A 16,623-nucleotide genomic window follows, 5' to 3' on the forward strand; every position below is an offset into this window, starting at 1 on the left:
GGCTGATAAGAATGAAAAGCCAAGAGAAGGGCCAGCAAGTGAAGTTGATTGGGAGAATGCGGAGGAGTTTTTGGATTTCTTGAGACCATTTTATGAAACTACTTTAAAGGTTTGTTGTTCTAATTCTCCTACCATCCATAACACTTTTGGTGATTTAATTCATACTTATGGTCTCTTGAAAGAACAACATAACCTACATTTTTCTGAAATTACATCACACATGCAAGAAAAATATGAGTATTAAAGTAACTTTGAAAGGGTGAATCAATATTTGTTCATTACTATTGTTCTTGATCCACACCATAAGCTTGAGAAGATTGTTGATTATTTTAAGATTATATATGGGGAGATGGATAAGTGATGGAAGTTAAATCAAAGATTGTAAAGAATCTTCTTGTATGACCTCTTCAAATTTTGTGACGAAGATGGAACTTCGAGAAGAAACCAAACATGATGTTAGTGATTCTCAAATATCAAATGAGAGAATCTCTTCTTCAAGTAAGGGTTGTACGGAGTTAGAAAGGAGTTGAAGGAGAAAATGAAAGAAGCTGAGATCATAAACAATGATGTGAATATCGATATCTTGGGGATGTTATTGAAGATGATGATGAAGAGTTTGACTTGTTAAATTGTTGGAGAGTGAATGAAGTTTCTAAATATCCTACATTGACCTGCATTGCAAGACATATTATAGCTATTTCGGTGTCAACTATAGCTTTGGAATCTTCATTTAGCACTAGTAGGAGGGTAATTGATCCATATCTTAGCTCTCTAAGTCGTACGATGGTGGACGTCTTGATATGTATACAAATTACTTAGGAGAGAAAATGTTGTTTTACATCATGTGCCCACCATTGAAGAGATGAAACTGTGTGAAGAAGCGAAAAAATGTAATTGTTTCGTTTTTCTTATTTAATATTTGATTTGATTAATGAAGTTTCAATTTTTATGTTATATATGATTTTATATTTTTATTTTCTAATAATTTTTCTTTTATTATTTCTTATATGCATGTAAAATTACTTAAGATGCCATGTTCAACTGCAATGAGGAGTAGTCGGAGAGATACATTGCCCCCAAAGTCGAATACCTCATCATTTTGAGCTTGATATGAAAGTGGTATGTTCATTTACTTTTATTTTCTTATTTTGATGTTTTTAAATTTTTTATGAACTTAAACATTTTTAGTCTGTGAGGTTGAAGTATTTGATATGTTGATGAACTTTAGACTTGGATGTGAAGTATGCACTTTTTAAAGTTTAAATTCTGAACTTCTATGAACTTATAAAGTATGCATTATTCAGTATGCCAAAAAACGAATCAGACAACACATTTCCAACAACAGCAAAATTTTTAATAGCAAGAATTATTCTGTTGTCCAAATTTTTGATTCAGTCAACAGTTACTATATTGCTATTGTGCAATTGTTATTCAGACAATGGTTATATTTTGATGTTGTCTGAGTGAGTTATTTCAGACAACAGTTATTACATTGACTGTTGTGTAATTACTATTCAGACAACTGTGGTATTTTGATGTTGTGTGACCGATCGAATTTAGACAACAGTTGTTTTTTGCTACTTTATTATATTGTGTAACTCTCTTTCAGACAATGGCTTCAGACAACAGTTATCTATTGATACTCTACTGTTGTGCAATTACTATTTAGACAATGGTTGAGTTTTGATGTTGTCTGATTTTATTCAGACAACAATTATTTATTGCTACTTTATTCTATTGTGTAACTCTTCTTCAGACAATGACTTCCGACAACAGTTATTTATTGATGCTTTAATCTGTTGTGCAACTCTTCTTCAGACAATGGCTATGAATTTATGTTGTCTGAGTTCCATATTTAGCCATAACTCTATTTTTTGACTCCCTCCATTCCTTTGCCCGCCTATTTTTTGGCCAAAACTTAAATTCTCCCCTTTTCACAAAACTCCATGTTTTATCGTGGAAAAACGAAATAAAGGGTTCAGATTCCACCTCTTTCTTCTCTCAGAGGCGCATTCTGCACTTCTCTCTTCTATCTTTACTTCTTTCTTTCCAAGCTCCACTCCCCCAATTCCAAAACCCAATTTTCTCCTCAATCTCAGACCCTCTACCAGATGATGTCTGACGAGCAACATTGGGATTCCAAATTCTCCAATCGAAATCTCCACTAGAAAGTCCACAAGCTCCTTAAATAGGCGCCGTTTCAGAACCCCAGTTGGGGAGGGCTAGTTTCTGGTGATGTAAAGCTCATGGTGGTGGCCAACGACGGGTTTTGTTAACTAGTATTTCTCTCCTCGAATTTTCATGTTTTTGAAATCGATTAGGTTTTGGGTTTGATTGATTTTCTAGTTAAATGGATTTGGGGATTGGGGATTTCATAGAACTCGATTTGGGGTGTTAGCTAGGGTTTGCTGTTAATTTCGATTTGGAAGTTACTATTCTTGGCGATTTTCTATTTAGTTATAGTTGTTTCTGTTCAAGTCCTTATTATGGGTTAGAAGAGCTGATTTATTATGCTTATTTTGATTCATTTTTGTTTTGGGTTGTGTTGATGTTGGTGGTAGCTCCGTTGCAGGGCAATTTCCATCTCCAGAAGAGTCGCTGCTCTGCTTGTGCATGCCCAGCTGTCCGCACCTGGAAATGTATGAAACCCTTCCCTCTCTGCTTTTGGTTCAGGATTTGGTTCTTGTATATGGAATTTTTGTTGAGAAATTTGGATACCCAGAAAAGGATTTTTGATTTTGATGAAGGTTTTTTAGTAAACTCATTGCCTTTAGAATTGTTGTGGTTTTGGGTTTTTGATCGATGTTTGGTGTTTAAAACAATCAATTGAGTGTGAAGGCCATCAGGAGGAAGACCACCAGGACTGGAAGGATGTGGTATCTGTGCAATGTCCCACCCAGGTTTAAGAGCTGTTTCAGGGAAGGTGCTGATCCTTTTAGTTTTATACTCCTTGATGTATAGTTGTGAGCTAATCGGTGTATACATTGTTTTATTTTTGAGAGATTAATTGGTTTGTTTGAACAAGTCAGATTTAGTGATCTGTGACTTTGGATCTGGTTGGAAAGCCACTGATTACATAGTGAGATTACATCCCCTTAATTTAGATTAGGATGTATTAGGTTCCTACCACATTGTTATTGGAGAAGGCTTACTCAAGGAATTTTTGCTTTCACAGCCTTGTGCTTTCAAAGTATAATCCCAACACATGCTCAATTGAGTTTGTTTCTTTCTCATGAAGTCTCCTGCATCATAATTGATTTGCTCCAGCCTTGGAAAGATGCTTTTGATAATATAACACACTTTTGATAAAAAGTGTGCCATTTTGTCTTGTGCACTTGATTAAAGCTTCAAGCTTATTCTTTTGCAATTCCATTGCCACCACTTTCTTTTTGTTTTACACCATGACATGTTGCACCCAAGAATGCATAGCTGTCAGATTTTTGGGATAAATTTTAGACTGCGTCTTTGATTGTTTAGGTCTTCAGCAAACATAAAATTAATCCCGTGCACTCTATTTGATTGAAACTGATTGCAAAGAGCAACTTCTTTTCTTATTTGTTCTTCAGTAGCAGTAGTAACTTGTGGCTGGATTTTCTTTGTGAGTTCGGAACAATGAAAGATGATTGCAGACTCAACATAGCTTGTATTTAATTTTAACATAAATGTTTGCTGTGTAGGTACAAGCAAGAGCAGTGATTGTAAGCACAGTAGTATCAAATTGGCCTCGAAGCTTTATTTTCATGCGTGCAGAAGATCATCTTTTGAGTCTTATAAGCCTTGAGTTGGAGTGAGTCTTTTGAATCTTTTAAGATGGTATGACAACCACTTAAATTCGATACAGTAAAGCACTTCACTCAAAAAACACTTACAGAAAGCACTTCTATTAATAGGCAGAAGGTTCTTTCATCTTGTTTTTATTTCAATTTTCTTTCCACATTTTCTTGCTTTTAGGTCAAACTAATATTACTTGTGAATTTAACATTGCAGAAATCTGACTACGAATTCATCATGGTGAAAAAAAGAAATGGATGGTCTAGTCTTTGAAGTCTGAGGCCAATGATCAGTTCTTCCAAGGCCGTATTTGTTAGTTGCGAATCTTCAAAACAAGCTTGGAGAAAGAAATCAAGAGTATTGTGTGCAAGATGATTGATAAAATGGCGCAATAAGGTTTTGTAGAAGTCAACTGCAATTGAAGACTAGGTTATTGCACTATTGAGCTGTGATGATGAGATTGTGAATGTTTTGGATGTTTAATCAATGAACGTATGTTTTGGATGTGTTGTCATTTTGTTAGGTGCCATATATGCAGAATGTATGCCTAAAGACTCCCAAACCATTCTATTCCAACCAAACTATTGTCTAACAAATGAATATCATAAAATGGAATGCAAAAACTGTTGTACGAACCACCTAATTACAATACTTTTCAAACATATTCAATTGCCCAATTAGAAAACACACAACAACAAAATAACGTATTTTGTTGTATCAAATATAAACAGACAATGGTTTTCTCAATTTTCTGTTGTCTTACTTAAACAAACTCAACGTAATTAAGTTAAATCCTGATATAGAAGATTGATAGAGACAACAGTTTCTGCACAATGCTTGTTGTCTGACTTCTCTTCACAAGTTGTTTTCTGTTAGGCTCATGTTGACAGACTTTGGTTTGGACAACATATATGACATCAAGTTCTATTGTTCTTTTTGGTGTTCAAACAACAGACATTTGCATGCCTGCTCTCGTACAAAAGCAAATCAGACGACAGATTTCTGATGTTGTCTAATTCTCCTATCAAAAGGCATGAGTATTAACAACAGCAATTTGGCCTATCAGACGACAGTGAAAAACTGTTGTCTGATTCATTTTTTGGCATAGTGATTGAGTATTGAACTTCTAAAGTGTTTTTTTGGTTATATTTTTATAACATTTTATAAAATCATTGGTGTAAATTATTATTGTGGCTTGTAAAATTGAAAACTCTTTGGAGTTAAAAAACCCTAAGACCCGAACTAGTACATATTTTTTTTTACTTAGTTGAAAATATGTTATTTAATTATAAAAAATAATAAATAAATAAAAACTGAACTTGAACCAAATCGAAGTTTAAGTTCGGTTTGGTTTTCAATTTCGGCTCAAAACCGAACCAAATCACCCCAAACCCATCTCTATGTTATACGATATAGAATTTGGTTATTGAAAATACAAAACACAGAGAAAAAATGTGTATGCATGGAAAGTAATGTATGCTCCATTATCACTAGTTCTCTCTCTCTCTCTCTCTCTCTCTCTCTCTCTCTCTCTCTCTCTCTATATATATATATATATATATATATTATTTAAAGTTCTCGGAAATAAATTTTCATAGGACCTAGTGCTCTGCTAGGGTTTTGAGAGAATGTCTCCTTTGGGTATTTTGTCTTGTATCTCCCCCATTTATTTCTCAATGGTAGCTATAGCAGGCTTAGGCTTGTTCATCTTGTGTGTGTATGGTGCGATCAGTGTTGGCGATAATCTACGTTATTCGGTCTCGAATGAAGGCATAGTCTATCTGGTGGTTGTGGGTGAAGGGAGTGCTTTTGGGGCTCCGTACTAGATAAGTGGCTTGGGGTGGTGGATTCTTGTTCCGATTCTGGGTCAGAGGCTTGTATGCACGATCAGCCAAGGCGATTGGAGGACTGGTGGTGCGGCTAGAGTACTCGGAGGTGTCGGGGACGAGTCACATTGGTGATTAGAGGATTTCTAGCTAGATTTTTCTCTTACTGCTGTTGGTGGTGTTGAGAATGGGTTTAGCTTCTTTTACTAGGCTCGAGTTCAGGGTGTTAGGGATGGTTTTGACGTTGCTCGTGGTGGTGGTGACGCGTAATGAAGCGGTGGTCGGAAGCTGGTGATGGATGAGGATCGAGGGCGACCTATCTCCATATGGGGCTAGACTTCTTTGTGGCAGTGGGATTGCTGCCTTTGGAGATCTGCAATCTTATAGGTGCAGTGGGGTGTCCCTAGTAATCATGGGGGTGTCCTTTGTAATTGCCATATGGGCTAGAGTTCGGTGGGCTAGTGTTTACTAGTGGGCCTACTGGGCTTGCCTAACTTTGGAGGGTATGGAAGGTGACTTGTCATCCTCCATTCCTAGTATTTAGTTTCTTTTTCAAGTCACAAAAACCAAATGCTCTGAGGGATCATTTTACTTTACTGCTTCGGAGTTTCTAGGTTTTTGTTTGAAATAACGGTGCGTGGACTTCCTAAAAGATGGTGTACTGGGGTTATATTGGGTTCTTGTTCTGATGAACGATTCTTTCTATAGACCCCATAAGGGTGTTGCGTTTTTGTACTGCTTGCTGAATCTATATAATGGGTTGCCTCTTTTGATAAAAAAAAAAAATTAAATTAAAAAAATATTAAAGTTCCCGAATCATCAACATCAAGTTTGGTTACTTAATCATCGATCACTCACGAGTTTTCTTGATTTAGGACATTGACTAGATGAGTCACATATTAACCTCAATACTGTTGAGAATATATACATCCCACATGAGAAAAATGGGACATTGCCTATGGGTTTATAAGGGTTTGGGTCACTCCATCCATTGCCAATTGGTTTTGGATGCGAACCCCAGATTACTTTATCATGGTATCAGAGTGGGTTACCCATGTGTGCATGCCAAACGGCCACATGGGCTCCATATCACCCAAAGTTGTCCACGTGTATGGCTTGAAAATTCGCCACACGTGCGGGGGCGTGTTGAGAATATATACATCCCACATAGGAAAAATGAGACATTGCCTATGAGTTTATAAGGGTTTGGGCCACTCCGTTCATTGCCAATTGGTTTTGGATGCGAATCCAGATTACTTTATCAAATACAAGATGGAGACAAAATAAATAATAATATTTACAACAATTTCATATTCATTTATACTTATGTATGTTTTGTTTATCTGATTTTATACTAAATATCTTTTGTTGTTGTTTTTTCATAGGAAGGACATGACAGTTCAATCAAAATCTTTATAAGAATAAGTAAAGGAAATAGTTTTGTGTCCATCTATGGCAAAATTTATTAATGAAAACTAATAATTATAAAGGATTTCATCAAGTACCGGAGGGACAACCCCACTCCAAGAAACTTGCAGGCCCGATATTAGAGCACTATTAGCTAACATGTGAATAATCTTATTAATTCCTTGTAAACATGACAAAAAAAAGACTCAACCATAGATATTAACGTCGTAGAGAGGCCATCAATAATCCTCCCTCTGCTTGAACAACCTAAACCAACTATAAGCAGTCAGTCTCAACAACAATAGGTGTTAATTGATGCTCTAAGACTACTTTGCAAGCCAAACAACCTGTCAACGCCTCCACCATGTAGGGAGAAGTGACATTGTCACAGCTGCAACATGCTCTAGCCGCAACAATATATTTTGTTGTTGGTGGGATTGTATTCAATAAAATATAAGAAACAAAGCATTTGAAGTTTCGACCTCATTTCTCTAATATAACATATAGAAATCATTGACCTTTGTTGTGTCAATTATAACAATTAGGTGAAACCATTTATCTTTGTTGTGTCAATTATAACAATTAGGTGAAACCATTTACCTTTGTTGTGTCAACTTTAACAGTTTAGTGAAACCATCTACATTTGTTATGTAAACTATAACAATTTAATGAAACCATCTACCTTTGTTACGTAAACTTTGGCAATTTGATTAAAGTAAAAATATGTTTACATCCAATTGAGCTAGGACTACACTAAATCAGGAGCAATTCCTCATAACAAAAATTATCTCAATCCTTGAATTTTTAATTTCATCAATAATTCTCCTATGCTCCAAATTATAAACAAGTCTATTTCATCAATTTTGACGGTTAACTGTTGACATAGCTCTTGGAGCATCTCTGATGTATATCCTAATAATTTTCTGTCACCATTTGCGCTAAATCTGAGGGCAGAATAAAATAATTTTTAATAAAAAACAATTTTAAGGTAATAAAATGAATTTAGTGAAGAATAAATCAATAACTGAATAAACTACAATAAATAAATTCCAATGAAAAAAAAAGAAAAAGGAAGTAGAGAGCGAGAGAGAGAGAGAGACTGTAGGGGACCCTAAAGCAATGACCATAGTGTAGCTTTGGTTAAAGAGCTATATATATATATATAGTTGGGCAGCAGTTCCAGTGGAAAGAAGCACAAGTAGGGTGCAGATATGGAGGAGTGTAAGCCCACTGAGATCAGCAGCTCAAAGATGTTTGGAGGTTACAACAAGAGATACAAGCATTTCAGTCCTACTCTGGGCTGCTCCATGACCTTCCACATCTATTTTCCTCCTTCTCCTTCCCCTTCCCACAAATTCCCCGTAAGTACTGTTTTTCCATTTTCAAATTTTCAATATTTTCAAACCCAAATCGACTGACTATCTGGGTTTTTATCTGATTTTGATACCCTGTGGGTTATGTGGGTAAATTTTTTGTAATTTAAGGTATCAGTTGTTAAGGGTTTTGCTCTGTTTGCATCTAATTTTTCCGGAGTTGTGTTCTTTGTGCATGTCTTCTGCTTTTTTGGTGTTGACATATACACACGTAAGGACAGACAACCCAATTGAGAAACCGGGAACTGTGGCTTTCGATCAGTGTAATAATCGAATATTTTTCAACCTCTTTCTAAGTGGAAGCAGTTATGGGCTTAATTGACAACGTTGTCTCTGATGAAAAATTCAGTAAAATTTTGTGTTATATGTCATTGTTGTAAGCTTAAAATCTTTTCATTAGTTTCTTGGGAACCTTCGGTAGCTAGAATGATTTCAGATAGCTCTTGTCTGAGCATTTTTTGGTTGGCATTTGAAAACTACTTTCTGGTACTTCTTGTAGTATTGTTGTCGACTTGTCGCATCATCACTGCTATAAGTTGATGCATTAATAAGCAACAATCAGAGTTAACAAATTTTGTTTGCATTGATGAGCAGGTTCTTTACTGGCTCTCTGGCCTTACCTGCACAGATGAGAATTTCATAACCAAATCAGGAGCTCAGCGTTCTGCGGCAAGGGAGGGTATTGCTTTGATTGCCCCTGATACATCTCCTAGTAAGTCGAGTTCCCTCCTTGAATCAAATCAGGATTTATCTCGTGAAACTATGGTGTTAATCTTCGCAGCTTGAGCGAGGCAACAATTCATTTCACTCTATGTTTTTAATCTTCTGAAACCTTTTTTTTCTTTTCATTTCTATATCTTAAAATCCTAGTTGTCTTATTATCCAGGCAAGAAAAAAATTGGGAATGCTATAGGTGTATGTTGGAAATTGAAATTCTAATGAGAAGCCACAACTGCATTTCTGAAAAGTCTTTTTCGCATTAATTCCCTGGTAGTAGCTAAGCTGTTATATCTTTTATCTACTATGGTTTTGATTTTCTTATAGTAAACCACCATTTGCTGACTATTTCTTCATGTAAACACTTTTCATAGGAGGCTTGTCTATTGAAGGAGAAGCAGATAGCTGGGATTTTGGTGTAGGTATGCAACATTGGACTGTTATATATCATCTTATGAAGTGTTTATGAGAAATTGTGTTACATCCTTGGTAAACTTCTATCACTTTATTCAGAACAGATAGCATCTAAGCAACTGTATTCCAAAATAAGTTATTTGTATATTAAGCATCCAAAATGGAGTCATGACTTTATATGTATATATAGAGAGGGACCAATGTATAATATTTTTCTTTGAATGTAATATAGAATGGTAATGAATACCTTGAAGGTGAAGAGAGAGTAAATTGGTGGAGAGGGCCCTATATAAGATTCAGATAACTCAGGCCACACAAATATTTTATAAACACAAATCTCCATTGACTGCTATATCCCCTGCGGTGTTTTCATGGCACATATGTTGGACCATTATGAAACATTCTAGATTTCATGTTTAACATGAAGATTGAGGTGCATGAGTGGTCATACTGAATAATAGGTGGGGATTTAGTATTAATGTTTAGTAGTCTCTGCAAAAATAACTACCCTATAAGATAGTTTTGATCATGTATTAGGTGGAGGCATAAATGTGTATGTTCAGAAGAGGGAGAAGCAGTAGACATGACCAGGAGGACAGGATGACAAGAATATAAACAGTGAGGAACAATATTTTGATAACCAAATCTGAATCCCACTTTGAGCCACCCATGGCTAGCCAAACTGTATACCTTCACTTGCCTGTTGATGTATCCAGGATTCTACCACCATGACCCCAGAGTAACCATAGGCCGTCCATGCTGCCTTGACAAGCTAATGAAAGCTTGTAATGTTTTGCATTGGTCCATGAGATATATGGTAGGTAGGGTGGTATCACTTTGTAGTTGGGGTAAAGGTGAGTTTTGTGTTCTTGTTGTGTTTTTTAGAGTGGTGAAGACTACAAGGATATGGGTCTTCTGAGTTATCTTAAAAAACTCTTCCTCACCCATCGTTCATCAACATCCCAATCCTATGGCTACAATTTTGTTTAATGTATGAACCAAAGGAGCCCTAAAAGTTAAGGTGCCTGCTTTTCTTTCAAAATTTTATGGTACCAATAATAGGTGAAAAAACACCATTGTCATAGATCCTGCCAAACTTTTTGGATGGAATTGCCCATACGCGGGTTATAAAAATTTGTCTGCATATTTTTATTTCTTTTTTTCTTTGACAACCCAAACTGTCTCTTGAAGTTAAGCAAGTTCAATTCGTAAACAAACTCTTATGTCAAATTTTCATTATGTAATCAAAATCCATTTCTTTGAATATGTTTTCTTTTTTAAAGGAAATTTGATGCCTTGTTTTCTTTTATTAAAAAGAAAATTTTCCACTTAGAGGGTCAGTTATACCAAACACTTGAATTCCATGTTAAACCTATCACCTTTCTATTGTGTTACTTTAGACTGATTTTATTCTCTATGGATTATAGATACCTCTCCATGATTTAATTTGTGACCGCTCTTTTTCAGTAGTCTTTTTCATCTTTCCTTTTCTTAATTAAGGTATAATTGGATCTTTGGAGCTGAATGGATCTTACATGTTCTTCAATGTTTGACAATTGGGAAAGTAAACATATCACATGAGCTGATCAAGTAACCTCTGGGCTTTCTTCTAGTAATTTTATCACCCCTTTTAAACTATTAAACTCTTCTGGTCCATTTCTGTGACAATGGAAAAACTTTTATGCCAAGTGATCCTTTTGATTCACTCACTTCTATGCTGAGTGAAGCATGGAAGAGAAGTTAAATGTTTTCTCGACCAAATCGAAGTGCATGAGCATGCTGAGTACGTAAAATATTCCAAATTTTCATTATAATGTTTTCTTGACCATTATAATCGAAAAATTGTCCTCATGGGCTTCTAGTAGTTTTAGCTGTGTATATATTCCAAATTGAAAATTTGCTTGAGGACCTAGAGTTCTATTCATGCAAAAGGTTTGATCTTCTGATCTTTCCTAGCTATAGTTTTTCCTTCTTTGTTTTTCCATGCAGATCATAAATACCCAATGCTAAATTATCTTTCATGCATCTTCCCGAAAACAAATAAAATAAAATGAGTGACATTTTTTGCAGCAACTTCTTGCATGCAATACATTCCGGCAAGCTAGTTTGTGAGCACTTAGTGATATGTGTAAAGAGCCGTCACTGAATTTTGTCTGTGCATTCTATTATTTTCTCAAACAGGTGCTGGATTTTATCTCAATGCTACCCAGGAGAAATGGAAGAACTGGCGTATGTATGATTATGTTGTCAAGGAGTTGCCCAAACTTCTGAATGAAAATTTTCCACAGCTTGATACATTGCGGGCATCTATATCTGGTCACTCAATGGGTGGACATGGTGCTTTGACAATCTACCTGAAAAACCTAGACAAATATAAGGTAGTAAATCTTTTGTTCTTTTTTTTTAAAAAAAAACTGTATTAAATAGCTTTGTATAATTTTGTTTTCTACATTTAATGCAATTATTGGAATGGATCTTGTTGCTATTACTGTAGAATCTTACATTGATTCTAACTCCTTTTTGTGATTTTTAATTCACTAATTCTCCAGTCAGTATCTGCCTTCGCACCAATTGTGAATCCTATCAACTGCCCATGGGGTCAGAAAGCTTTCTCAAATTATCTAGGTGGCAATAAATCTGACTGGGAGGTAAGTCAAGAAATCTAGTTAATCAATTATTTGTTATGATCTTCTGGTCCCTACTTTGTAACAAGCTGTATGCAAAATTGCAGGAATATGATGCCACTTGCCTAGTTAAGAAGTTGAATGATGTGTCAGCCACCATTTTAATTGATCAGGTATGATTTGTGTCATGCAATATTTGCCAGCTGTGATTTTCATTGTTTGTCTTTCTTGATATTATAATTGTTTAACTTTGTTGGTTTACCACTGTTTCCAAAACCTTAAGATGCTGCATGCATGCCTACTATATTTTAATTGTTTCTCTTAGTGCTTTCATGCAATTCAATGTAGACTGAGAGGTTGCAGTTGCAAGAGTCTGAACTAACTACATAGGATCATTACTCTGATTTCGTATTAGATTTTTATTTTTTTGGTTATCAATCTGTCAGAAACCTTTAGTTAGGACGCAGGCCAATTGCCTTTATATACTAAAGAGATTTCCTTGCAAGTGCTATTGATTCGAAGATGCATCACAAATTTGCATTCAGCATTGTAGGTAAATTTTTTATGATACAACTTGGTAGAGGAGAGAAGTAACAAGAACCCTTTTTTTTTTTCCCTAAAACCTTTAGAAACTAGTTGTGGTATTGAATCAGTGTGGTTGATCATTTCAATCCCAGAAATGGTAGTTTACAATTCTTTACTTTTATAATGTTTCATTCTTACTATTCCCATATTAATCAATGGAAAACTGGAGGCTGCTTCATCTCTCATGAGCTTAACAGTCTGGTCACACAACAGTCCCAAGACCTTTATGCTTGAAGGTGCTGGTACTTGTTACTAGAGTTGCTGCTTAGACTTGAGCCCCTGAGGCTAGACCATGCGATGAGTGGCGTATGAAAAGCGTTAGTATTAGGTAAAGTCATGGGTTTGATCCCATCCAATGTTATTAAAAAGCAAAAAAGTTTACAGTTTATGTGGCCTAGTGACAACAGATGCCAAAATTCAAACTCATGCTAGGCATAAGCACAAGGCTGTTAATTATGAGCATACTGTCTTTGCATTACAAAAAAGAGATTTGGAATCTATGAACAACAACAATAATAATGATTACTTTATCTACCAGGGGTTGCTGCCATCACTAGGCCCTTTTTGTGTAGATTTTATTTGTGTTAATAACCAGTGAAGCTAATTATTCATTACTATTATTTTTGGCGAAGGGGGAGGATGACAAATTCTTGCGTGATCAGCTACTACCACATAAGTTTGCAGAGGCATGCAGCAGTGCTAAAGTTCCACTTCTACTGCGTACCCAGCCCGGTTATGATCACTCATACTATTTCATTGCTACCTTCATAGACGATCACATCAGTCACCATGCTCAAGCTGTTAAACTGCCTACACCACCATGAAGGTTGTGCTTGTTATGAATCTAGAACCGAGAAAGCTTAAAGAACTCCGGATAATATCTGCTTCTTTGCTCTTATACTTGGTTTCTTTGACAATACATGTTTCGGAGAAAGATGTGTTATCCATGATATGTGCAGTTTATGTCTTTTAATAATAACTATTTCCTAATGTCCGTTATACTGATTATTCTCGTAGAATGGCATTCTTCCTGCTATATATTTTGGGCATTGTTTCATGGTGAGAACAGAGGATTTGCATGAATACCGTTTTAGGATTGTAGTGCTCTTACAATTGGTACAACTAGTGTTTTGCAGACTCATAAGTACATGTAGATGGGTCCATTCACACATTTTTGGGATCTTTAAACTGATGCGAAATGTCAATGAGTGGAATGGCACTCTTTTTTTTTAGGGGGACAAGGAATAGCACTCCTTCAGATTGGAAACCTGGAGCTTAATTTCAAATTCACATTTATCTTGTTCTTATCAATAAACTTCTCATGGCATAACAGAACATATTGTATATATTGATTTTTCTATCTTGTATTTTACGCGACACCTGCAAAGTGATGCAAATCTCAATTTGAATGGAATAGAAAACCTTCAACCACAGTTTAACCCTCGTCAACCACTACCCTTTTGACTTTCACAAAATAATGTCGAACAATTATAAGGGAAGGTGCATGGTCAAACCAAATACTTGAACATTATTATACTAGAGCAGTTGAGCACATACAACTGAACCACTAAAGTTCACTAGCAAAATGTAACCCAAAAAAAAAATAAAGTTCACTAGCAAACCAGCACAAATATTACATTAGACTCTAGGGGAGAAATCATAATAGTATTTCTTCATTAACACACCCTCTATGCGATGAGGAAAGGCAAAACAATCAACATGAAGTCCTCGTAACTAAAAGTTGCATGACCAGTGTATGCTTTGTCCTTCTCCTTAAACTTCTCAGTTAATCCCTGCAAGAGACACAATAAACAATAGGAAAGTGAATTTCCATCAAACTTATTGGTTAACCCGTGAATTTTCATCTTTACTCTCTACTTCTTTTCCCCTGATGGAGTTAAACCTTTTTCTTAGGTATTTAATATTGCAAAGTTTAAGGGGATCTGAAATGGGTACAAGGCGTCTCCCAGGTGAAAAAGCAAAAAAATACAGGATTCTTCTTTTAAAATTGGCTATGAGCTAAAAGATTTCACAACCATGGTGCGATCCTAAAACCATATTATTACTCGCACAATCACAGTAGTAGTAGTATAAGTGAATGCACAGAATCAGCAAATAAGATTTAGGCACAAGTAAGCTCACCTTAACTGTGAGACAACACCTGCATTTCACCAAAACAAAAGGAAGCAATGATTTCAGATTCAGCGATTCTGAGTGATCAAAGAAGATGGAAATAGACCACCAAAAGAAAAAACAAAATGAACAAAGTTAAGAAAAGAGGAGAGAACGTACTCGATGAAATTATCATATTCAATGGCCTTCATGTGGCCTCCAGTCTTATCAAACTTGGACACCAGCAAATCCAAAACCGCAGGTGAGACAGAAAATCCCAGACTCCCCAATGCATCTCTCAACTCATTTGAGTCAATTTTCCCACTCCTGTCTCTGTCGAACTTCTCAAATATTCCCTAATTACCCCAATTACACAACACTAAGTAATCCAAATCTCAAAATTACCAACTAAAACAAACAAAGAGTAAAAAAATATGAAGATTACCCTCCAGTTCTGAAGACTGTAAAACACCGCGGTGAATTCCTTAGGCCCTGTATTCACAATTTACCCAAAACAAGAAATCAATAAAAGTTACTGACTGTTTAATTTCATAAATATATTGGTCCATGACTCCATTCTCTCAATGGTCCAATTATTAAAATACGTGGGCCACGCAATTGATCCGTTACGGGCCCAAATACAAAATAAAGTTAATAAACGCGGTTGGATTACGCGAACACGTGAAACATCGTGGCAAATTTTGATGCGAATTTCACGTGGCAAGAGATCATCGAGGGGCATCACCGACATTTCACATTCCCAATGCATGGACGACTCGGCATCCGTGACCAAAACGGTGCCGTATTGAGACTACTCAGCCCCGGAGAGGCGATCAACCACCGGGAGCAACCCTAATTCTGAGAGTAGGATCGGCCAATTTGGAGGAGAAGAGAAGTAAAATTAGAGAGAGGAATGGTTTTACCGATCTTTCTGGTGTTGGTCTGGGTGAAGAGATACATGAGAAGATGAACAGTCCTCAAGCTGAAGCTCTGATTGTACGACGAGAGCGCCTTCTGCAACTCCTTGTCGTCGATGAGCCCGCTGCCGTCCTGATCAGCAATCTGGAAGCAGGCCACCACGTTCGGGTCCGTGCCGGGCGGGAACGACGACGGCACCAGGGCACCGAAGGGGCTTCCGTAGCCCGGAGCCGGGGCCGGGGTCGGGTATCCGCCGCCGCCGTGTTGTGGAGGAGCCGCGTAAGGAGCACCGTATCCAGCGCTGCCGCCGCTGCTTCCGTGAGGAGGAGCGGCGTAGGGAGGCGCGGAGGGAGCTCCGTAGGGGGAGGCCTGGTGTTGTTGGTGTTGGTGTTGGGCGGGAGGAGGTGCGCCGTAGGGAGGGGAGGCGGCGTAGGGTTTGCCGGGCGGAGGGGCGCTGCCGTAGCCGTAGTTTGGCGGTGGTTGTGGGTATCCGGACATCTTTGGTTGCTCTCTGTAGACTGTGAGAATAGTGAAATTGGGTTTTTGGTCTGTGGCCCTGGTATAGATTTATATCGGGGAGAGGATCCTCTCCTAAGCTAAGTTACCTAAGCTTTCTCTCAGAGTTGGGATTTTACAATAATATCCATCCAAACTTTAAGATTTCTCTCATTTATATGGAATATGGATGCAAGCTCAGACATTGGAAATAAATTACAGCGTTGCCCTTTGTTTCAAAATATTTCCTTTCTTTTTCTATTATTCCTTATGCACCGAGTCTTTTTCTTTTTCTTTTTTTTCTCTTGTTTAATTCGTAGCTATATCAAAAGATTATCAAGTCTAACAATCAATAACAATAAAAATAGGAAGTTCTTGGTG

The 16,623-nt window shown here is 36.8% G+C and overlaps 2 protein-coding genes and 1 long non-coding RNA gene across 6 annotated transcripts; 2 read left to right on the forward strand and 1 right to left on the reverse strand.

Moving 5' to 3' along the window:
- Positions 1–2,023: 2,023 nt before the first annotated feature.
- Positions 2,024–4,352, forward strand: LOC121052239. Of its 3 annotated transcripts, none has more exons than XR_005808620.1 (3): positions 2,024–2,279; positions 2,573–2,639; positions 3,678–4,352. It is a non-coding gene; the product is annotated as an uncharacterized LOC121052239 (long non-coding RNA). The 3 variants fall into 3 exon arrangements; XR_005808621.1 differs by lacking the exon at positions 2,024–2,279 and having other exon boundaries at positions 2,292–2,639; positions 3,678–3,813; positions 3,988–4,352; XR_005808619.1 differs by lacking the exon at positions 2,024–2,279 and having other exon boundaries at positions 2,292–2,639.
- Positions 4,353–8,156: 3,804 nt separating this feature from the next.
- LOC112191850 (S-formylglutathione hydrolase) lies at positions 8,157–13,774 on the forward strand. Of its 2 annotated transcripts, XR_005808221.1 has the most exons (8): positions 8,157–8,365; positions 8,972–9,089; positions 9,469–9,516; positions 11,690–11,886; positions 12,058–12,156; positions 12,240–12,305; positions 12,931–13,045; positions 13,350–13,491. XR_005808221.1 is itself a non-coding variant. In XM_024331291.2 (7 exons), the coding sequence occupies exons 1-7, from the start codon at positions 8,216–8,218 to the stop codon at positions 13,539–13,541; spliced, it is 870 nt and encodes a 289-aa protein (XP_024187059.1). In that variant the 5' UTR covers positions 8,159–8,215; the 3' UTR covers positions 13,542–13,774. The 2 variants fall into 2 exon arrangements, 1 of the variants encoding a protein (XP_024187059.1); XM_024331291.2 differs by lacking the exon at positions 12,931–13,045 and having other exon boundaries at positions 8,159–8,365; positions 13,350–13,774.
- Positions 13,775–14,218: 444 nt separating this feature from the next.
- On the reverse strand, positions 14,219–16,381 carry LOC112191851 (calcium-binding protein CBP). The gene is made up of 5 exons (XM_024331292.2): positions 15,753–16,381; positions 15,275–15,321; positions 15,010–15,185; positions 14,860–14,878; positions 14,219–14,510 (listed from the first exon to the last, which is right to left on the reverse strand). Exons 1-5 carry the CDS (start codon positions 16,243–16,245, stop codon positions 14,406–14,408), a joined length of 840 nt encoding a protein of 279 aa, XP_024187060.1. The 5' UTR covers positions 16,246–16,381; the 3' UTR covers positions 14,219–14,405.
- Positions 16,382–16,623: the final 242 nt, after the last annotated feature.

Source organism: Rosa chinensis, chromosome 3 (assembly GCF_002994745.2).
Source record: "Rosa chinensis cultivar Old Blush chromosome 3, RchiOBHm-V2, whole genome shotgun sequence".
Classification (NCBI taxonomy): Eukaryota; Viridiplantae; Streptophyta; class Magnoliopsida; order Rosales; family Rosaceae; genus Rosa; species Rosa chinensis.

Excerpts from the sequence above, each read along its gene's own strand:
- LOC112191851 (XM_024331292.2), bottom strand. The coding sequence starts at position 16,245 with ATGTCCGGATACCCACAACCACCGCCAAACTACGGCTACGGCAGCGCC. Across the intron at positions 15,322-15,752 it reads GACCAACACCAGAAAGATCG|GGCCTAAGGAATTCACCGCG; the intron begins GTAAAACCATTC and ends TTGTGAATACAG. Across the intron at positions 15,186-15,274 it reads ACAGTCTTCAGAACTGGAGG|GGAATATTTGAGAAGTTCGA; the intron begins GTAATCTTCATA and ends TGGGGTAATTAG.
- LOC112191850 (XM_024331291.2), top strand. The coding sequence starts at position 8,216 with ATGGAGGAGTGTAAGCCCACTGAGATCAGCAGCTCAAAGATGTTTGGA. Across the intron at positions 9,090-9,468 it reads TGCCCCTGATACATCTCCTA|GAGGCTTGTCTATTGAAGGA; the intron begins GTAAGTCGAGTT and ends CACTTTTCATAG. Across the intron at positions 11,887-12,057 it reads AAAACCTAGACAAATATAAG|TCAGTATCTGCCTTCGCACC; the intron begins GTAGTAAATCTT and ends CTAATTCTCCAG.